Source organism: Pezoporus flaviventris, unplaced genomic scaffold (genome assembly GCF_033815535.1).
Source record: "Pezoporus flaviventris isolate CSIRO_AGI_PZ_B2104156 unplaced genomic scaffold, CSIRO_AGI_Pfla_v1 ptg000008l, whole genome shotgun sequence".
NCBI classification, from domain to species: Eukaryota; Metazoa; Chordata; class Aves; order Psittaciformes; family Psittacidae; genus Pezoporus; species Pezoporus flaviventris.
In genome coordinates this window covers 2,426,342-2,447,905 of record NW_026892556.1, presented here as the reverse complement: position 1 = coordinate 2,447,905, position 21,564 = coordinate 2,426,342, and the positions used below count along the sequence as shown (strand labels likewise).

Here is a 21,564-nt window from a genome sequence, read left to right as displayed (position 1 = left end):
ATCTATAGCAGATACAGGAGCATACAAGGACTCTCCTATAGGGCAGCCTTTTCCACTGCCCCTCTACACACTGGTATGTAATCAACCAGGTCATCTTTGTGCCCGACTGAAGCTGTTCTCCTCTGGGCTTCTGCTCTCACCATGTAGAAAAGAACACTTGAGAGAGGTACCTGTCACTACCGTGCTGTAGGATATTCAGACAAGTCCTGTGAGCCTCTGATTAGCAGCAGAGAACTAAGGTGTTAAGATCTTTGTGTCAGGCTGCATCAGTGAGTACAACTGACTCGGCTTCTCTGAGCTGGAAATGACTCAGAATCATTACGTAGGGCGACGTTTAACCTGTAGTCAAAATAAAACCAGATTTAAAAGAAACCCACCAGTACCGACATGAAAGGTACAGTAACATTTAATAGCATCTTGAAAGACAACACTGGTTATAAACTTCCTTTTTGGCAGGAAAACAAAATGCACTTGGTCCGGGTTGCAACAAAAGCCAACTTAAAGAGGAAAGATAAGACAACCGAGCATCAGCTGTGCTGGAGCAGCCCTGAGCCATTAACGCTCACCAGGGAGCCCTGGCACCAGAGCAGCACAGGTCCCACCTCTAGGTCCATCCATCCCCCCATGCAGCCTGCTGAGCAGCTCCAGCCTTCACCCCAGCCCTGGGCCCCTCTGGTGGATGCTCAGACCCCAGTTCTGTGCAGTATTTTTGCATTAAATTAAGACAACCCCCCAAAAAAAGGACTTAGTTGCCATAATCTGTGCAGTTGAGATGAATTAAACAAAAGTAAAATAAAAAAGGGAAGTGAGGCAGCAGGGTTTACAATTTAACAGCAACTGGGACAAGTGGGAAGTAACATCAACCCTAAGCCCTTCCCTCCTGAAGCAGAAGCTCTCCCTGCAGAGGCGAGGGCTGACAGATGGCTGCACTTCACACAGCCCCAGAGGCTTTGCTGTGTACAGAGGCACTGGAAGCTGCCGTGAGCCAGGCCCAGCTTTGCTCACAGGCCATGCGCAGCGAGCGTCAGACTTTCTTTGGATCCCTCTGAGATGATACCAGGGTTAGGCAGGAGGGAATCGCAGGCAGCTGCAATGAGTAGTTTTGGTCATGGGTTTCCCTGTGCTGGGATATAGGTCGTGGTGCCAGGACAGCGCTGACAACCTGGAAGTGAAGGTGGTTGGAGATGAGGGTGCTCAGGGATGCAGGTAGAGTCCAGGACGAAAGGGGAGCCCGGGGCTCAGGCCAACTTCAGGAACTCCTGCAGGGTGTTTTGCTCTACTGCTTCCACAAAGAGCTCATAATCCTGCAGGGAAAAGTCACAAGTCACTCACCAGGCAAGAGCAAGGGGGCTGCTCACCCCCATCCCCTGAGCACACAGTGCAAACCAGCTCATGGCACTGATGCCATCAGTTGTGTGGAGAATGACAGGGTGACATGAGGACAGCCCCACACAGCACAGCCCCGCTGCCCACCCGCACCCCAAGTCCCCCTGCCCAGGACCCCTTTTTCACAAGGCACCGTGCTCCGTTGACCCTGGCAGCACCTTGTCCTTGTGCCTCACAAGAAATGCTTTCTGAAAGGCATCTTAACACCATCTGTAGCAAAAAGGAGGGGACTGGACTGTGCCCACCACCACCCAACCTCCACGGTGCTGAGCACAAGCCTCACCCCACAGTAGTGGTCTCCGTTGACGATCTGGGGCGGGATGGCTTTGGGGTTACCGGCCTTTGCCCTCATCTCCTCCCGCAGAGCGTTGTCCTGGGAGATATCCACCAGCTCGTACTTGATGTTTTTCCCATCGAGGATTCGGGTTACTTCGCTCTGTTGGGATTTGATCTGGAAGCCGGGCGGGAAAGGCAGGTTATGAGGAGCTGGAGAGGAGCCCGAAGGGCGGGCACGCACCCCAGCGTGCCAGCCGCACTCTGCAAGCGCTCCTGGATCCAGACCGCACCCGGCCGCGGGGCTCGGCCCTGCGTGGGGTGAAGGGGGACACCCAGCGCGGAGGGATGGATCCGGTGCAGCGAGAGCAGGGGAGGGGACTCCAGGGATGGCTCAGAGACGCCCACCCCAGGGAAGAGGGGCCCCGGACGCGCAGCCCTGCCCCAGCGGAGCCCGGGCCGCCGCTCACCTCCCGGGAGCCGGTCACCGAGGTGCTGTAAACCTTGAGGGTGCTCATGCTGCGATCGCGGCCGCTCCCTGCGCTCAGCCTGGCGGAGGGAGGGAGGAAGGGAACGGGCGGCCCCGCCGCCGCCCTGCATGTGACTGCGGGGACCAATGGGGCCGACGGGCCCGGGCATGCGGCATCGGCGGGGCCCGGCCCCGGGGAGCCACCGCCGCACCGCCCCCGGAGCAGGACTGGTTCGCACGGGTGGAGCAGAGCAGCTTTATTTTATACTCAAAACACTCAGTACAAACAAGCGGGCGAGACAAAGGCCGGTAGAAATACACAGCGCCCGACGCGATGGGGGAGACGCAGGCAAACAGGCAGACGGGGTGAGAATGCGGTCCTGCTGCCCCTCTCTGGGGTGCTCTATAAAGAAGAGGCCCCGAGTTTCCCCTGCACAGAGAGCAGCAGCCGTGTACAGCAGACGGTCACCACCTGCCACACGGGTCCAGTCTGCAGGAGGAGGAGAGAGGAACACGCAACCCTGGGTCCCCCAGCTGCTGGGACACTGCCAGGCAGAAGGCTCCGAGCATCAACTGAGCTGGTTTCAGCCACGACCTCATTGCACAGAGGGCAATTGTGTCCCCACACAACACCTGGGAATTAGATCTTGCACCCTACACTGGGGAAAGGGGATGGGGCCAAACAGCACCCTAGGGAGAGAGCGACTCACAGCTGGTGCTGCTCTGCACCCCAGTGCCTAGAGAGCTCCCAGCAGCTAGGACAAACGACCTTAGGAAACAGTCTTGGCCCACATTTAGCTCAGTACATGGCAGCAGCATCCTGGGAACAGAAACAGTCTGAAACGTAATACACCTGATGCAGACAGAACAGGGCAGACACCACCATGCTCTCTCCCTGTACCATGCAGGGGGTAGCTCAGGACGGCAAACTAACCACCTCCCTGCCACCATCACCCATGGTGGCCAAACAAAGAACTAAGAACAAAACAGATTTGGTCTTAAAGAAAGAGGAACACCAAAAGCATTTCTCCCAAACCTAGGGCCTGCAGCCCCAACATGAACCAAGAAACAACCAACAGAAGTTTCAGCAGTATTTTCTCTCCTGCAGTACAGCTGACTGACTATACTGCTCTTAACTCAAGCTGAAAACCAAGTAAGTTCCACCCACAGCACCACAGCATTGGCACAAGCAAGTGCTGTGGAGTTGTCACTAGGTTAATGAGGGTTGTGATAAAGCAGATCACATCCCATACAGATTTATTTAGAAATCCCATTATTTAGCAGAAGAGCAGGGAGTTCCCAGACATCAAGGGGCATGGCTACAACAAAACCCAAGTGGTCACTGCCTTGCAGGCAGCAGGAAGAGCTTTCAGATCCAGCTGTGCCATCCTGCCATGGTAGGACCAGAATGGCTTTCTCCCTAGCAAGCTGAGGGCCAAGCAGAGGTGCACATCCCAACTGCCCTGGGCAGGTCACCCAGAGTGCAGAGCCTCTGGATGGTTCTAGAGGCTGCTACGAGAAACAGCAGTTTCTCCCCTTGCCAGCAGATGCATTAGCATGGGGACAGGAGGTTTCTCATTAAGGCACTTCAGCATCAATCTGCTTCCTCTGCAGCCTGAATCATATCCACAGAGTGCTATTGGGGGGGAGATAAAAGGCTTAAGGCTTCTGGGGTATCAGTGCCCAGGGGGAGCATTTTCAGAGTCTTCCTTTAGTGTTGCTTTATTCCCCAACTCGTCTTGACTACTGAAAGACTCCAGATGTGTTTACCTGAGGAAAACGGGTCCTGCTCCACAAATAGTCCCTGAACACCCCAATAATCCTCTAGTCTTCCTAGTCACACAGGATCTTCACAGAGAATTTATCAGGAAAATCAGGGCATACATTTCCTTTTAGTGATCATTTTAACTGTCACATTTGCATGTTCAGCATTTGACATGCCTGGAAGGCAATTCAGAATTCATCTCCCAGCATCAGAGACCACACCAGCTCCAGCAAACACAGCATAAACACATTCCACAAGATCAAAGCTACTGCAAAGCCTGACACCAAAGACCTGAACGATTCCAGTTCAGCAGCTGAACACTTCTGGCAAACAAACCCCCTGGATTCTCATGGATTGGATAAGTCACACATCTTGTACCCGAGCAAAGGGATGGTAAAGTGCTGAATAGGTTTTGAGTTGTAGGAGCTCTAGACTCCTGAGAGTTTCAAGTCCTGGTTTTCTGTCTTACTTTGGGAGTAATTCTTTACTGAGTGATGCAGTTGTCTCCCATGTCCTGAGCGTATCTGTCAGATATTGCCGTCCTTAAGTCCTCCACCTCTTTGTGAAGCTGTTTTACCTCCACCAGTTTCTTTGCAAGTCCATCAGGGCTCAGTAAGTCATCCTTCTCCTTAGCAGAGTACTGCACAGCTGTGGAGTCAGAGAAGGGAGTCACCTCAACATGTAATAGTGACCAAAGATCACACACATTTGCGAGTGAGGCAGAAAAAACAATGCAGGTTTACACAAGAGGTGCTACTTAACATTTAGTTCTTACAGCATGCACCTTCAGAGCTGGCTAACCACAGAAAGAAGGTTCAGAACCCTAGAAAGATGAGAACCTCTTCTGTATTATAGAAGTGCTATATTACACACAAGTTTAATTCTGCCACAGCACAGGACCTGAGGGGTTTGCTCTGTCATCACTCCACATACTTACAGCGAATGCCCAGGAGCAGAGAGAGGTTGGGATCCTTGCCCTGAGCCCTCTGAGTGACAATGCTGTAGACAGACTGCAAATCCTGCAGGCAACTGGCCAGCTCACTGTGCAGGTCCTGGGCCAGGCGGGCTGTCTCAGCAGGCAGTGGCTGGGTTGTTAGCTCTGCCTGACGGAGCCGTTCCTGAAGGGTCAGGTTCTTCTCAATGAGATCCTGGTTCTGCACTGAGAGCTGAACAAATGGGCACAGCAGGTTAGTGGTGACCTGGGTTAGAACTAGTACACTTAGAACAACTTAACACAAGTGCTCGATGATGATGGGAGCACTGAAGGCAGGAGAAGCTGGTTTATATCAAGCCCTCCAGACTCTTGCCAGATAAGCAAGAGTCAGTGTCATAAGGTCTAGGGGAAAATTCTTCACCTAGACAGTGATCAGGCATTGGAACAGGCTTCCTAGGGCAGTAGTGGAATCACCATCCCTGGAAGTGTTAAAAAAAAAAAACCAACATACAGATGAGACACTTAGTGCCCTGGTTCAGTGGTGGCCTTTGGCAGTGCTGGGATAATGGTTGGACTTGATGATCTTAAAGGTCTTTTCCAACCTGGCTGATTCTATGATTCTATTCTAAGGTGTGAGCATTCAGCTTTCCTGGCTCAGACAGGAAGCACCCCATGACACTGCACTATCCCTCCTGGGGCATGATGCAACAAAATAAGCTGCCAGGAGGTTGTTCACCAGTTGCTCACCCCAACCCTTCCCTCAAGGGCTGCCACTGTGCTTGGCTTCCTTCAGGTTTGAGAGTAGGGCTCAGCCCTGCCCTTGAACCACGGCTGTGGGCCAGGTGGGAGTCCTGCTCGCTGCCGTGCTGCCCCCAGCTGGCAAACTCAAACCCAAGGCAGGAACTGGGTTTCTCCTCCTGCTTTTGAACAGAGGAAAGCTCCTTTCGGAGCAACTGACTAGCAGGAAGCAGGAGAGGTTATGTTGCTGACTGCAAATTAAGGGCCTAGCTAAAAGACAATTTGTTGTTCATTCAGCTGGTACACTCAGGCACTCAGCACTCCTGCTGACCTCTTTCACAGCGGCCCGGAGCTGCTGCAGTGCATTCTCTCTTCTCACCGCCTCCTCTTTCAGAGCTTGGCTTGTCCCCTCTTCCTGGGTCACCTGTTCTTCCAGGTTCTGGAACAGACCATGGGTAAGTAGTGAGTCTAACTCACATCACAGCAGATTCTCAAGTTCTAGGTCCCTCCACAGTCACCTCTCACCTTTACTTGCAAGGACAACTGCTCTGCCTTCTTCTGCTGTTTGTCCACAATCTGGAATCAAAAGCAGAAGCATCAGAACTGGCCACACAAACTCAGTAATTCCACCAGGATTTCTCCTGCAGTAAGAGAGCATCTCCCCTCTCCCCCCTTTTTCCGTCCATTTACTGCTTTAATCACTGTTTCTGTTAGTAGTGGATTCCCCGATGAAAGGCACCATTAGAAGTATCAGCTAAGTACAAGACTGGACAAGTTGCATTCATGTGGTTTTCTTCTACATTCTGCAACTTGTCTCCAGTGTTAAGTGCAGGAAAGCAGTTATCACAGCAAGAACAGCTTCTAAAACCACTCAGCCTGGAATTCTAGGAACTGCTGCTTCAGTACAACAGTGACTGCAAAAGTCCCAGATTTCATTTTTAGTGCCTGGTGTGACTCAGTGGAAAGGAAAAGGTGAGATTCCCAGCTGGGACACTGTTACCTTCCTGAGGCGGTCACATTCTTTCTTCAGAGAGTCATTTTCTATCTTCTGTCTCTCCCCATCCTGGGCAGAGGCTCCTCTCTCTGCATTCTTCACACACTGCTGCACCTTGTCCTGCAAGCTGCAATTGGCAGAACACCATGGGAAAACCAGCTTTATTTAGGGTGTCTCCCTCACTATGAGGGGGCAAATGATTTTCATCTCAGGTGTCAGTGTTGCCAGGGCTATGACAGAATTCTCCCTTCCTTGGACACAGCCCTACCCATAATATTGGCACATTTGCAGACACAACAATTGCAGACTAAAGAGGTCCGTTTTGCCAGGAGTTATGGTTGACAAGAGCAATAACCTGAGGACACAAACAAGCCCAGGTAACAGAATAGGGGCCCCCTTTCTTTCAGCATGTGGTTCTGCTCCCACCCTCCGTTGCTGGCACACAGAATTTAAACACAGTTTTAGCAAGCACTCACATAATCATCACACGGCCATGGTAACCAGGTTCTGACAGGAGGGACAGTGGCTGTGCTGAATCATCACAGCCCTTGTGCAGCAATTACTTCAGTGCTATTCGAATCCTCCTGACTTTTACCTGCGCACAGTAGAAAGAAGCTCCAGCTCCTTGTGTTTTTGGGTTTCCAGCTGCACCTCTTGCTCCCTGAAAGCAGCCCGGACATCTCCAAGCTCTGTTTCCAGTGCCAGCACTGTTTCTTGCATAGCAGTACTCTTCAGTTCAGATTCCTTCAGCTGCAACAAAGGCCATCAGAACATTCTAGAGACCTCCCAGGGGTTTTACCACACACAGCATGCTTCAACTACATCTGCAATGTCCATTTTTAGTACCTATGTGGCAATTCTTAGTTATAGCTCAGAACATTCCTCCTCCAAAAAGATTAGACCACAACTTTACTTGTGCAGCTGCACTGCAGCTGTAGAGAAGTCACCTGAGCAAGTATGTGAAGAGCTATCATCACAACTCAACAGAAGTTTTACCTTCTGACTCTGTTTCTGGTGGTCCTCAAGGGTTGGTAGATCAGCCAAATATCGTTCCAGGGTCTCAATTCTCTGTTGTCTCTCTCTGTTCTGTTCAGATTCCTTCTGGCATTTCTTTTTAAGGTTATTAATGTGTTTGTCTCTTCCCTTTACCTGCAGGGACAGTTATAAAAAGTTCAGTTTATATAATTTCTTATCCATTCTTCAGTCCTATGTAAGCCTCATTTACCTTTTTGTACAGCACTAAACACCAAAACACAAGATCACCTTAACTCAGCAGTATTTCTGCTCATCTAGCTAAAGACAGGCCTCCTCTCTGGTTAAAAGACGAGGTACTGAAATCCTTCTAACTGCAGGAGAAAGGGCTTTTGCTTACAATCCAAAGTACTCCACAAGGAGACCAGAAAATACCTGCTATGACCATGCCCACAAAAAGCTTTCATCTTCGCACTACATGGACTTTCAGTTTCTCAAAGCAAAACCACCTTCCAATCTTGAGAGCAATGGGATCATACCCTTTCTTCCTGTTTTTTTAACTCCTCTGCATGTTTCTGCATAGTTTCCTTCAGTGACTCCCTTATAAGCTTTGCATCCACCTCTGCAGCAGCCAGTTTTCTCTCCAATTCAATCTTCTCCTTACTGAGGGATTCAGTCTTCTCTGTGAACTGTGCTCGAAGAAATGTATTCTCCCGCTGCAGCTCCTGCAAAGAGAGCCAAGCTGGTATTAAGCATCTGTGCTGCCTCAGAGCTGTGTTCTCAGCCCCCCCCCCCCCCCCCAAACCCCAAACATCAGTCAGGCCATTTTATACACTGCAGTATCTGAAACAGCATGTCAGTGCCATCAGGCCTTTGCATCACTAGCAGAGCTTCTAAACAAACCATAAGACTTCAGGGCTTGAAATCTTGAAAGATTGGTAATAAGGGCTTGAAAGACAGGTAATAGGGATCCCATACAAAGGATCACTTTATTCTGCATAGCTCTTCTACTCAGGGAACACCTAATAAGAAGTGATAAGGCCATTGGATTCAATACCAATTTCTTACTGACCCCCTGCTGCATCTGCTTACCTGCATTCTCAACATGTAGACATCTCCATAGGTTGCTGGGCAGCCAAGCAGGGCACTGTGAACCTGTAGTTCACTTTCCCTGACCTTCTGCTCCAACTGTGAGATGTGTTGTCTTTGCCTGTAAAAAGCAACAACTGGTAATACACTGTCCTCAAACACACAGCAGAGAGCAATACAGCATGAACAGTGCCACCGCAACTCTAATGCTCCATACAGGGACAAGCAGACCAGAAAGACAACTCTGCAACTCAGAACTGACCTGCAGAGAAACGATCTGGAAGAGTCTATGATACTGTGACATCCATTTCAAAGTTTCTTAGAATTGGTATTAACTTTTCCTCCCTCCCTTCAAAGCAACTCCCAGCAACAATTATAGATAAAACACACAAGCCTTCCATGCTGTGGAGGATCTGGCTTGGTTGTAGAGCTTGTGTGAGTGACAGAACTCCAAATGAACAACCAGAAACAATATTTACAGCCCAAATGCTGAAGGTAGTTTTTATTAGGACTTACTTTTTCCAAAAGCTTATGGACCATGGCATTAGGTATGAGAAATGTGCTTGACAGCCCAAATTCACAAAGAGCTAATTTAAAATAAAGCTAAGAGCTCCAAGGAAATCCTCAAGCAAAAAGGCAGCAGTTTTGACATTCCAGATAATCATGATGTGAACAGAAATCTTTATCCTTTATAAAGCATAGAGAATCATAACCAAAATTGATTTATTTGATCCCTTCAGGATCATCATCCTAATTCCAAGAGGAGGGGGAGGAGAGCTCATGAAAAATATATGTTCTTCTCAAAGGTCATCATACTGCTCTTTGCAACAGAAGAGACCCAGATGGACAAGAGGAACTCTGAGACAGGACCTTTCCTTGGTACTTTCAAACCCCTCCCTTTCCAAAAGGCAATGCACTGGAGCCCATACACCACATATCAGTAGCAAACTCTCACCTATCAATGAGGAGCTCTTTCTCCTTGAGTAGGTTTTCATTGGAGTTCAGGATATTGATCCACTGAGCTGGATCGGGAGTAGGCAGTGAAGGAGAATACATGGAGGGATGGTGGCAGGCACCTCCATTTTGTAACTGAAAGAGAAGGCAAAATGAGGAAGGAGGTCTGTGCTCCACAGAGGTAACTGCAACGCTGCTAGAGCTATTTTGCGCCCTGTGTGCTCATCTGCATGCCAGGACAGAGCTATTTCAGTCCCTGTCAATGTCCAAGAACAAGTAACTTTGCCCAAGCACAACTGGAGATTAACAAATAATTTTAGCTCACTGGAAACAATTTGTCTCCATTCGGGTACAGCTGGTGGGATAAACAAGCTGGCTCCATCTAATAAATCTTAGTTTTATGCAGCTTTTTTAAGCCAAAAAGGATTTTCCCAACTCTAGATACAGAATACAGTTATTGTAGAAGTGAAGACCTTAGCATGCTTTTTCCTCAGTTTCTAGCAGACAGGATGTTTCCCTCTTGATCTGATCCATTGTGCAGTGCTGTAACTTAATACAGAGCTGCTCTCCATAAGCAGCACGTCAAATGATACCTGTGACACCACATGCTGTAAAACCAGATCATTAACAGACTTTCAGCGTAAGACAGGGAGAAGCAGCAGACTTTTTCCCCTCTTGCTTTATAAGTCTGAAATAACAATTCATGACTACACAGGAAGTGTTTCAAACTCATACATTCACACAAGCAGCTCCTTACCTGCATTTGCTCTACTTGCAATCGCACTTTGTCCAGCTGCTGTTTCCAAGCACTGAGCTCACAGACCCTCTCATGTGGGTGTAGTGTGCAGCTGTCCTGCATCCATGCTCGAGATGGAGGACTTACAGGCTTTGAATAGAAATTGTTGGCCGGGAGTCCCGTTGGCATCAGTCTGTTTGTGCTTGGCCACGCTCCATCCTGGGGCTCACAGACTCCATTAGCCCCCGCCGCTTGCTTACTCTCTGGCAGCACCTTATAATGGTCCTTTCCTGCCTCAGCTGCCCCAGAGTTCGGACTGAACTTCTGGAACCTGTGGAGAGGGTCAGTGCACAAATTATCCAGAAAGAGAGACTGGTTAAGGGTGCGCTCGATGGCAGGGGTGTCAAACTTCCAAGTGTCTTCTGCTCTCATGTGATCCGAAACAGGATGCCAGGGTTGCTCAAGACCATTTTCCCCTGAAGTCCTGTAGAGGTGCAGGAGATCCCTGGGTGGCACCTGAGAAGACTTCCCAGAATTAAAATCTCCATTCCTCATGAGCCCTGCGTGTTCAGAAGCAGCAGATCCTGGCATAGCAGGTTTTGATGGATTCTGTAAACAGCTCTGGTCCCCTGCAGGACACAGCTTGGAGGGTGAGGCACCCAAAGTAGAAGGCATAACATGGGCTGTTGGGATGGTCACTTGGGCTTTGATGGGCTGGAATGAGGAACCGTTACTGGAATTGCAAAAGTCTGAGGAAAGAAGAACAACACTGATTACAAACCCGAAACATTCCAACATGAACAGCCATTCCTTTGAGGAGCGTTCCAGAAGAAATTAAAAACCTGACTCTTTTCCCCCTGAACATGTCCTCCTAAGCAGCAGCAAGACCAAGGCACACCAATGTTCCCCCTCATTACAAGTTTCAGGAGCCTGCTGACATTTTCCTACCACCATATCACAGGAAGAATCCAAGTTTAATTCAGCAGACATTTTTAATCCCCTGTTATTAAGCTACTCCAGTATAATCTTAAATCAATAAGGTTATCTTTCTATAGGTTTAGAAATCAAGTCCTTTAAATTGAATAAAAAGGCTGGAACTTACTCAGCTGAGCACTGAGACCTCGATTCTGTTCTGCCCGTCCCACAGCTCAGCGGCTCTGAACCGTGACCAAAGCTAACGGGAGCCTTCACTAAGCCCATGATGAGCTTCAAACATAGCTGAACACTGGGTCACCAGCAGTTGACCTTCGAACTCCTCCAGGACACTGCAGCAAAAGAGCTTTTCCTAGAGTAATGGCTGTGCCTTATTGCCACAGGAAATGAGACAGAGTTGGGCACACGCACCCCAACGTGAGCCTGTCCTGGCAGACGGGCACCAAACCTGGCTACGGGGAAGTGCAGGGCTATTCTTAGCAACTCTCAGATTTCAATACAGCAACAGCAAGAACTGAGAAAGGCAAACAGCAAAGTCCCTGTTCTCCTCCTGGTCACCACATGCTGCATACTGTGGTAATTCCAGGTTTCTCCCAGCTACACAAACTTGTTTTCTTCATGTGTTTGGCTAAAGGCCCACGCCTCATGATGTTTCTTTAATCCACCCTCAGGACTGCAACATCAACCCTCCACCTGTTTGTAGCCTCAAAGCATTGCTACAGGAAGGAATAAAAGGTTACAAGTTGAACGGGACCAAAACCAGATTCTGCAAAGACCATCAAGCTGCAGGTAAATATCACAGTAAAGGCACAAGGTACTCTCCTCAAAAAATGAGGAGGGGGGGAAATCCCTCAGACATTCATTGCCTGTGCCTGGAACTCCACAGAACACCCTGCTACCAAACAGTCACAAGAACATTCACCTCAGCAAACAGCAGGGACAGGACAATTTCCTTTTACAGCCCCTGGATTTGTATCCCAGTATCACTGTGAGGAACTCGAGCCCTCTGAGCAACACATCACATGCAGATGCTGCAATCGGTTCCTTCAGTGTGCTGAGGCTTGTCACAACAACACATGGACCTGACAGGCAGAAATTCAGCCTCAGCTCTTACAAACAAGGCTACCACATAGCAAACATTCCAAAGGGCCATTTCTGAAAGGGCCATCATTATCTCCCCTGCCTTGAATGTGCAGCTGGATGTTTTATTATCCGGAGAGGCACTAAAGCGGACACTTAAACATGGGCTCTAGTAATATTTCCAGCAATATTTCCACAAGTCAGACCTTCTAAAACACCTTCATTTTAACTCGCACATTATTGAGATCTATGGCTGCCAATGCAGCTTGTGAAATACATGAATGTGCAAAGTATATTATTTTCAAGAAAACAGCAAACTGCCTCACTGCTGAAAGAAGGGTCAGTGAATCAATAGTGGTTTATGTCACTTTTGTGGATGAAGATACAAGTGGAAAGGATTGCTGGGACAAGCAATTTCACAGAACACACCTCAGCTGAGGGACAGGCTGCAGCCTTCTTCAGTGAGCAGTACACAGCTAACACTGAGGACACTTAGGCACACTGACCTGAAGCCTCTAGAGGCACCTATAAATTACTTCTTAAATCACACATCGCGCTTGCTGATAGACCACTTGGTCAGAATGAACCAGCAAGTCAATAGGGTGGCTCTTTTAGTCAGTTCAAAATGCTCACTACAGTTAGAAGACACCAGCTTAGAGAAACAGCAAGTCCCTTAATCATTTGTTTGTATTTCAGTCAGCATATCTGTGTGCTGAGGTTCTGAAATAGTCCCCAAACATCATTTCAGATTCTGCTCTCTCCCAAGTTTTACATTCTAGGGTTCGGTAATATCAGGCTATTTAATGCTTTAAACTCTCCTCCTGTGTGACCTCATGCTGACCATCACCTTCTGTGCTGTCTGAACAGGAGGTCCCAATGCCCCCATCCCCGCTGTCGGCCACACTTGAACTGCGGCTGACACGGCTCTGGAACTTCACAGACAACATGGGTGTTTTCCAGTCAGTCTCCAGGAAATGACTCTTTTGACTGGTGCTGGGATCTGGAGAGAAAAAGCAGGAATATTTATGTTTCAGCTAACAGACTGAAAAGCCTTTTAATACACCTAATTAAGCCATATCTAATTACCCGTTCTACCTAAACCCATCCTTGCTTGACTCCCCATACTGTTGCTAAAGAAATCTCTTTTGCAAAAGGAAATGGCAGCAAACACATGGAAATCAAATAATATTAACAGGAGACTGAAAAAAAATCAATCTAGTTATGGAAGTCAGACTGCAAAAGCAGTAAATTACATTCCCATTGATGAGCTTGGTGATATTACACCCAGCTGATGCTCTGGTACTCAGATGAAACAGAGGAGCAGCAACATTGGCCCACAGTAAAACTGGTTGAATTAAAGGCACATTTTTGCATTAACTGGTAATAACTTTTCCAGATGTATCACTTAGCAATCAAGAGATAGGTTTGTTATCAAACAACTCTCTCCTCAAGCACACATGGCAGGAATAAGACATCATTTTCAAATAGAAAGCTTCTGGTAATGAACTCTTCTCAAGGCCATCTGTCTCCTCAGGGGAGCTGAAACAGGATCCGACAGCAGCAGGGCTTTAAAGAAAGGACTATTCTTACCCGGTGGATTGTTCTGCTGGAGCCTCAGGTCTGGCTGTTTCTCCAGAGCAGCCATCTTATCTGTCCAGTGAACTACAGAGCAATACATCAAAATCACTAAGTCAGTATAAACCAGACCCTGTTCCCACTAACCAAGGGGTACACACACAACAGTTACTCTCCATTCAGATTAACACAGTATTTCGCATTTAATGAGCATCTCCTCCCAAGAATGTCTCTACTTCATCCCCGCAGCACAGAGGCCTTAAAAAAAAGCCCCTGCAGTTACTGTAGGTTTTCTTCATGCCTGAGAAATGAGCAGAGTTCCTGTTTGCAACATTCTCCAGGTCTGCAGCACTTCAGCAGCTCCTTTCAACTGGGGCATGTGTTATCCCCATCGTGGTTATTTATAGAGCATCAGTCACCATGGTACCTACACGCTGCCTTTATGTCTACAGAGACCAAAAATTTCCTTTCACAAGTCTTAACTCCAAACCAGTTCATTTCTGCCCTCTGTAGAGGTCACAGAGCAACTACAGGCAGAAATGCAGCCATTCACAACCTGGCATTGCTGCTCCATAAATGGCAGTCATTATCAGTCTAGAGCTTTGGTTTAATTGATCTGCTTATCCAAGTACTTCAGACAGTGAATTTCCTAACTCTGATGATGCAAGTTATGATTTGCAGCTCTCAGGCTGTGGACATCCAGGGCTGCTCTCCACTCCACCAGCCAGATACTAAATCCTCAATTGCCAGCTCCTACGGATTTGTGCTTAACTGATTCAAAGAGCTCGCAGAAACCATTAATTCTTAGGAAACAGACACAGATTTTACAACACGGGACAGACACTGGGAACACAACAGGCTAATGAAGCAGCAGCAGCATTTCGCTCAGCAAAGAAATACAACACTTCTAGCTAAATATATCACTTATTATGCTCAATTTAGGTATGTTTCTGACAGTCCTGAGTTGGAAACCCAGACTCCAGCACTACAGTGCCAGCAGGGAAATACAAGCGTGGCTTTTGACATAATATAGAGAAAACAAAGTGCTCCCACCTCACCCCGAACACCCTCACACGCAGACACAGCACCCACCCCAGGAGCAGGCCCTGCAGAGGGGGTAGGAAGGGAGAGAGAGGTGGGTCACGAAGAGGGGGAGCAGCGCTTTACCCGGTGGAAGGGGAGAGCTTGGAGGGGACGCGCAGTGATGTGAAGCGAGGCTGTGAGGGGAAACGCTTCGCCTCGCCGGCAGTGATTTGGGTGGAGAGAGGGAAAGGCCCTCCCTGAGGGGCACCGGTTCCTGAGGGGCGCGGGGAGCGGAACGGAGCCGGTCCCTGCGGGGCGGGGAGAGAGAAGGGGTGGTTTCACCGAGGGGGGGGAGCGCTGTGCCCCAGGCCGAGGCCCGCGCCGCGGTGCCGGTAGCGGGACGGCTCCGAGCCCCTCACCTGCCTCCGCCGCGCTGCCCGCGACCGTTACAGCCAGGGGGCGGGAAGCGAGAGGCGAGAGGAGGGGCAGAGGAAAAGCGACAGAACCCCGCCCCTCCCTGCCCCTCAGCCTATCGGGAGCGCCGGCCCCGCCCCTGCTCGTCGGTCATTGGCTTGGCAGGACGCTGCTCCCCGCCTCGCTGGTTAGCGTTCCTCCGCGCCTGCGCAGTGCCCCGGTCCGGGCAGTGCTGTGCGGACGCCGGCGCCGCAGCGTGCTCAGCCCGTTCTGAGCTCTTCACCCGGGGCCCTCGGTGCCGCGGTTTCCTGGTGCTGCGCTTCCCGAGGGCATTCCAGTGCCTAAGGGGCTACAGGGAACCTGGAGAGGGCTTTGGACGAGGGCCTTTAGGGACAGGCCGAGGGGAATGGCTTGAAGCTGACAAAGTGGGGAAAAGGGAAGTCCCAACAAACTTTTATTTAAGCTTAAAAATTAGCAGATTACTGCCCCCAGAGCCCCCCCCCCCCCCCCCCCCCAACATGGGAATAAATGTGAGGACATCTTCATAAATCTGCACCTACTGGTTCACCTGTATCTTTGTAGAAAAAATGAATCGATAAGCCAGCACAGAAAACGTGAAGAGTGTGTGCCTCAGCTCTCCCATGGCATTCTCTGGGCTGCCTTCAAACACAGTGCTGCTGGTGGTCCTGAAGGCAGTATTGGGTACTACGAAGGTCCAAATTTCTCAGTATTGCAGTTCAGCATTTGTGATCCTAATGTCACTACCGAAAGAAAACCATGGGCGAGTGTCCACATTACCCTGAAAGCCTGTAGGACACATCCCTGCTGTTTGTGCCTCTAGCTGGCCATTGTGGGTCAGACAAGTACAGTAGAACAGAAAAATCAATTGTACACATAAAATGCACGTTATTGATGAGTAGGGATGAAAAGGTGTTGATATTCATAGAATATTTCCATGATTGAATGATTTCGGTGGTGTCTGACCCCGAGCTAAGAAAATACAATTGAGTTGTTGAAGTCTGGGGGATGTTTTGCAGCAAACCTTGTATCACTAAATATTCTGTTGCTAAACACTGAATGTCGGTATGACGGTTTGTATAGCCACATGTGCAAAATGCTTGGCCTTAGGTAAAGAGCAACACTGGTGCTATAAGACTGTCATTGGTGCTTGAATTCATTTCCCCCCCACAACTTGTCAAGTTGTCATTTGACTGAAATACTACTATAAATGAGCTAATGGAGCCCAGAACATTATGTGCAGATCATTCAGTGTTTGTCCTAGCACCTTTCACAGAACAAGCAGCTCCCCAGCCACCATAGTTCAGTCTCAGCAAACACTTTGGATGTTCAAACAAAGCTGTAGCATCTTTGCGGGGTGGGAGAGCCTGTGGACCACTTCAACAGACTTGGAATTTTCAGGAATAGCAGAAACATGTTTAGAAACCTACTTTAAGTACTCTGTAGAAAAGACAGTTAGAAACCTGCTGGAAGCGCCAAACAGGCTGCTGTAGGTTGCTAGCTTATCAAAATGATCGAATACTTCCAGGCTGTCATTTAACTATGAAATCGGACGTGACCTATTGACTGATCCTCAGCACCCAAATTAGAAGATAATGATTAGCTTTGTAGAGTTCTCAGCAGAGGAAGTTTATTTACCCCATGCAGGACACTTGGATAAGGAATATACATTGGCAGGGCACCAAGGAGAATCATCTGAAAGAGCTCTATAGTATTAGATATACTCCACTCATATCAGTCCTAGTGGGGGGAGTTACACATTAATACCAGGCACACTGCTGCACTGCTAATGCTGGCTCCAAGGCAGTCTTTGAACACAAAACAAGCATATTTCTTTCTCTCAACTTTCCTTTTCTAAAATGAAGTCTCTTTCCCTCCCTTTCCCCCAACATTTTTTGCAGGCATTTCCTAAAGTTTAGAATGTTTGAAAGTTGGTTCCCCAGCTCATCACTGGTCCCCCAGATGCACCAGAGCAGTCCAACAGGCTGAAAAATCAATTCATGTAGATTTGAAGCTCTCTGGAAGAATTGTCTGTGCATCAGCTCTGCTTATAAACTGGGATCTATCCCCCAGTGCCAGGTGGACTTCTTCAAGATGGTGTTTACTCTTAAACCTTTATGTAAGCAAAGGAATGAGGGTGGTGAGACACACGTTGGCAGAGAACTTGTGAATGCTCCATCATTGGAAGTGCTCAAACTCAGGTTGGATGGGGATCTGAGCAACCTGGTCTAGTGGAAGGTGCCCTTGCCTGTGGCAGGGATTTGGACTGAGTGGTATTTTAAGGTCCCTTCTAACCCAAACACTGGAATTAAACTGGAATGATAATGACTTACTCCTGAAAAGAAATACTTGAATTATACAGATGGCAAAAATGGGGTGTTTTAAAGTCATCAATGTGACAAGTGAGAGGGCACAAGGAGAACAAACAAGAGATGCAAAATTGAAGAACAGAGAGATGCTGTCACGAAGAGGAAATGAGTATGTAGGGAATGAAAGCGCTACACTGAGTTTTTACACGAGAAGCATGGTGCTAAGCAGCTCCAGGAGAACAGACTATCTGCAGGGATTTACAGTGATGCTATTTGGGAGAATTTACCTTTTCCACCTCTGCACAGGCAAGCCGAGGGGTTCTGTGAGATAGGGACACAAAAACTTAGAAAGTTTTCTTTTCTTCTGTTTGTCTGAGGTGGAGATTGTTCTTAAAACGTGGAGGGTGCTGGAGAGGTGAAAGGGAAGATAATCTGAAGGAAATTAGAACTGCAGATTTTTCATTTCTGGCTTTTTAAAAGGAGATTCTTTCATTGGTCATAGTTAAATTAGGCTTGGAGCAGTAGCAGACTGAACACTGATTGATTTTCTCCTCCCTCCATCCCTAGCAAATATAACCTCTGTGTGTCAAAGCTTGTGCTCCAGCACTGGCTCTTGGAGCAAAATAAACTGCTTATAATGTGAAGTTTCCTCACATGGGTGGAAGATGACGGCGGCTGTAACGCGTCGCTGGATGCTGAGGGTCTGTAATTTTACAGGTTTTTGTAAAGAAAGGTATGTGTTCATTTTAATTTGCCATTTCTGTTTCATTTCTTTATCTTTCAAACCTGTCTGACTTGCTGCCCATTTGTACAGCAATCTGCAAGAGTATTTTCAGGTTTGATAGGCTGCCTTAACATAAAGTTGCCTCTATAGTCATCGGCATTGCAGCTGTAAACTGCAAATTCCACTTGATTTCTTAACACTCCTGTTCTACAGGGTGAAAACGAGTCCCATTTCAACAGAAAACACTGGGTTTAGTGGTGTTCAAACACCTTTATCCTAAAAAGAATAAATAAATGAAAAAATCAGATTATTCTATTTCTAGTATTATCGAATTCTGGTGGATAAGATGGTTTTTGAGTACTTTTGTATAACCAGTTTTTGCTGGGGAGAGTCATTGGACATCACTGTAACTTCAGCTGTGATGTGGGGCTTGGAACATCTGAAAAGGAGGACTGGGAAATACTCCTGTACCTTCAGAAGTGTCCTAAGTAGAAACATGCTGCTCTGATGCTGCTGTTGGCTCAAACATATTGCATAATGCTCTTAAAATCCTACAACAAGTCAGGCATCCTGATATAGACTGAGGGTGCTTAATATTTCATAGTGATGAGCTTATCAGGATGTCTTTTACTGATACATTAGACAGAGGTGGATGATGCATTTCTCTGTCTTGTAGATGGGAGACAATACCACCCAGATTCTCAGTGAGCAGTGGGTCATGCACTGTGTTAAGAAAGAACTCCAGCTTCAATGTTTGATACTTTTTTCTCTCATATGTTTTAGTGTTAAGATGGCAGAATAACCATGGGAGACTGGAATTTCCTTGGTGGCATTTTAGAGGAGGTCCACATTCATTCCACTATTATTGGAAAGATTTGGCTAACGATCCTCTTCATATTTCGAATGCTTGTCCTTGGAGTGGCAACTGAGGATGTTTGGAATGATGAACAATCTGAATTTATATGCAATACTGAGCAACCTGGTTGCAGGAATGTGTGCTATGATGAGGCCTTTCCCATCTCTCTCATAAGGTATTGGGTCTTGCAAGTTATATTTGTGTCTTCCCCTTCCTTGGTATATATGGGACATGCCTTATACAGACTAAGAGCCTTGGAGAAAGAGAGGCAAAAAAAGAAAGCTCAGGTAAGGGTGGAACTTGAAAGCACTGAACTAGAAATGACTGAAAATAGGAAAAGGCTGGAGAGAGAACTCCGACAGCTGGACCAAAGAAAGCTGAACAAAGCACCCCTGAGAGGCTCTTTGCTCTGCACTTATGTGATACATATTTTCACAAGATCTGCAGTGGAAGTCGGGTTTATGATTGGGCAGTATCTTCTTTATGGCTTTCATCTAGATCCCCTCTATAAATGTAAGAGAGATCCTTGTCCAAACACAGTTGACTGCTTTGTGTCTAGACCAACAGAAAAGACAGTGTTCATCTTATTCATGCAATCAATAGCAACCGTATCATTGCTTCTAAATATCCTTGAAATTATCCATCTGGGATTCCGAAAGATCAAAATGGGACTTTGTGGGCAGAGTAAAACCAAGGATGACCCTGAAAATTTCTGCATAAACAAATCTAAGAAGTACTCTGTGATACCACACTCTTCTTTGGGAATATCCACCACCCCTCAAAAAACTCTTCCTTCTGCGCTTAGTGGCTATACCTTCTTAATGGAAAAGCAAACTGGGGCCGCTGTCTACCCACTTCTAAATGCTCCTCCCATGTTTCAGCCTGTGCAAAACAACCGTACAGAAAGCAGCAGCAATTACACTCATTGCAATCAGGACATCAAGTCTCCAAAGAAGAGGCCAGCTACAAATGCTTTAGGCAATCAGACTCAAAATACCAGCACCAATAATAATGAAGGCTTGCTTGGAGAGCTTGGGAAAGAAGCACATGATGTGCAAAAAGAAGCTGAAAAGAAACATTTCCTTGTTGTTACTCAGAATGCAGCTCTAGCTTCAAGCATGTGCTTGGGAAGCTGTGCTGAAACGGCATCTCAAACTTCAGTACAACCCCACACAACTTTTCCCGTTACCGGTTTCAGAAGACAACATGGAATCAGTTCATCTTGGAACTGCTCAGCAGTGGCTGAGAGTGCAGAAGCTTCTACAAACTCTCTTCCAAAGACCAGCAACAGAAGACAGAGCACTTTCAGTGCAGACAAAGCCCAAGCTCCTTGCAATGCTGATGTAAAGAAGTGTAGTCGACCAGACACTCCTGACTCTACAGGCGAGGTGAGCTCAGGGTCTAAACAAAGTAGAACCTGTGACAGCCCTAAGCCTTTCTCTCTGTCTAGACGAGTGTCCATGTCAAGCAGTGCCAGCAGCAGGCGAGCACCCACTGATCTGCAGATATAGCACCAATTAACCCTCAATCGCCCTGATCAGTTCTGGATAATTACTGACCACTGAGACACAAGCAGGACCTATGTGTAAGAGTAGCTAAACTACTGAGCTTGAAACAGTTGTTTCACATAGCTAGAAAAGCACTTTGGATCTTAGCTAAGTAACTTTTAAACAGGCTCTTAACTTCCTTTGTAATGAAAAGGTGGCTTAGACCTCAGCATATAAACTTACACATTATCCTTCCAGCTTGAAAGGGAAACACACATCATGTAGTCCACATATTAGGAAAAGTCAGACATAAAATCACAGCTAATACTATTTAAACTGAATAAAACTAGAAGACAAAATTTACAGTCTAATAATGTATTTTACAAAGACCAATAAATGAAATGAGACTAAAGACAGCACTGGTGCTCTCAGGAGAAATTCATTATCAGTAAATATAGTTCTGCTTAATCTCTCTGAGAATTCACACAGGCATTTGAGCACTGCCTGAAAGCAGAATGTCAAATGTATTCCTGTTTGAACTGCGTTAAATACAAAAAGAACAAAGCATTTGATACATGTATCACTAATTCGCGGACACCGCAGTATACTTTTTTCAGTGTATCACCATTGACTTCCTCGGCAGAAAAAGCAGAGTGAATCTCTGTTAACATTAAATACACTATTACAGTTTCCAAGCACCGTAATTTCCAGGTGAGTTACAAGCTTTAATTGTGAGATTTTGCATACAACTAGTAAGTTATCTTTTTCTTTAATCAGCAAACAAGTTATTGGAATTTATTAATGAGAAGTTTTGGATTTCACCAACCAGACTTAC

General features: G+C 47.2%; 4 protein-coding genes across 5 annotated transcripts in view; 1 reads left to right on the top strand and 3 right to left on the bottom strand.

The window, feature by feature from the left end:
* Positions 1-21,564, bottom strand: part of RPS6KA1 (ribosomal protein S6 kinase A1) — a 328,808-nt gene that overhangs the window by 120,028 nt on the left and 187,216 nt on the right. The gene's annotated exons all lie outside the window — the stretch shown is intronic.
* SH3BGRL3 (SH3 domain binding glutamate rich protein like 3) lies at positions 391-2,316 on the bottom strand. The gene is made up of 3 exons (XM_061449901.1): positions 2,130-2,316; positions 1,670-1,837; positions 391-1,304 (listed from the first exon to the last, which is right to left on the bottom strand). The coding sequence occupies exons 1-3, from the start codon at positions 2,175-2,177 to the stop codon at positions 1,239-1,241; spliced, it is 282 nt and encodes a 93-aa protein (XP_061305885.1). The 5' UTR covers positions 2,178-2,316; the 3' UTR covers positions 391-1,238.
* Positions 4,010-13,985, bottom strand: CEP85 (centrosomal protein 85). 2 transcript variants are annotated; one of them, XM_061449865.1, is made up of 13 exons: positions 13,914-13,985; positions 13,171-13,323; positions 10,332-11,059; positions 9,576-9,709; positions 8,624-8,741; positions 8,071-8,256; positions 7,556-7,708; positions 7,155-7,309; positions 6,566-6,686; positions 6,091-6,141; positions 5,897-6,004; positions 4,831-5,059; positions 4,010-4,541 (listed from the first exon to the last, which is right to left on the bottom strand). In XM_061449865.1, exons 1-13 carry the CDS (start codon positions 13,966-13,968, stop codon positions 4,378-4,380), a joined length of 2,355 nt encoding a protein of 784 aa, XP_061305849.1. In that variant the 5' UTR covers positions 13,969-13,985; the 3' UTR covers positions 4,010-4,377. The 2 variants fall into 2 exon arrangements, with proteins under 2 accessions (XP_061305849.1, XP_061305851.1); XM_061449867.1 differs by lacking the exons at positions 13,171-13,323; positions 13,914-13,985 and adding an exon at positions 11,413-11,652.
* Positions 19,047-21,129, top strand: GJA9 (gap junction protein alpha 9). Its single transcript, XM_061449856.1, has one exon. It carries the CDS (start codon positions 19,191-19,193, stop codon positions 20,751-20,753), a length of 1,563 nt encoding a protein of 520 aa, XP_061305840.1. The 5' UTR covers positions 19,047-19,190; the 3' UTR covers positions 20,754-21,129.

Coding starts and splice junctions, on each gene's coding strand:
- SH3BGRL3 (XM_061449901.1), bottom strand. CDS start 2,177: ATGAGCACCCTCAAGGTTTACAGCACCTCGGTGACCGGCTCCCGGGAG. Junction 1,838..2,129: donor CGGTGACCGGCTCCCGGGAG/GTGAGCGGCGGC, acceptor CCCGGCTTCCAG/ATCAAATCCCAACAGAGCGA. Junction 1,305..1,669: donor ACGGAGACCACTACTGTGGG/GTGAGGCTTGTG, acceptor TTTTCCCTGCAG/GATTATGAGCTCTTTGTGGA.
- CEP85 (XM_061449865.1), bottom strand. CDS start 13,968: ATGGCTGCTCTGGAGAAACAGCCAGACCTGAGGCTCCAGCAGAACAAT. Junction 13,324..13,913: donor CCAGCAGAACAATCCACCGG/GTAAGAATAGTC, acceptor TTTTCTCTCCAG/ATCCCAGCACCAGTCAAAAG. Junction 8,257..8,623: donor TCTACATGTTGAGAATGCAG/GTAAGCAGATGC, acceptor CTCTCTTTGCAG/GAGCTGCAGCGGGAGAATAC.
- GJA9 (XM_061449856.1), top strand. CDS start 19,191: ATGGGAGACTGGAATTTCCTTGGTGGCATTTTAGAGGAGGTCCACATT.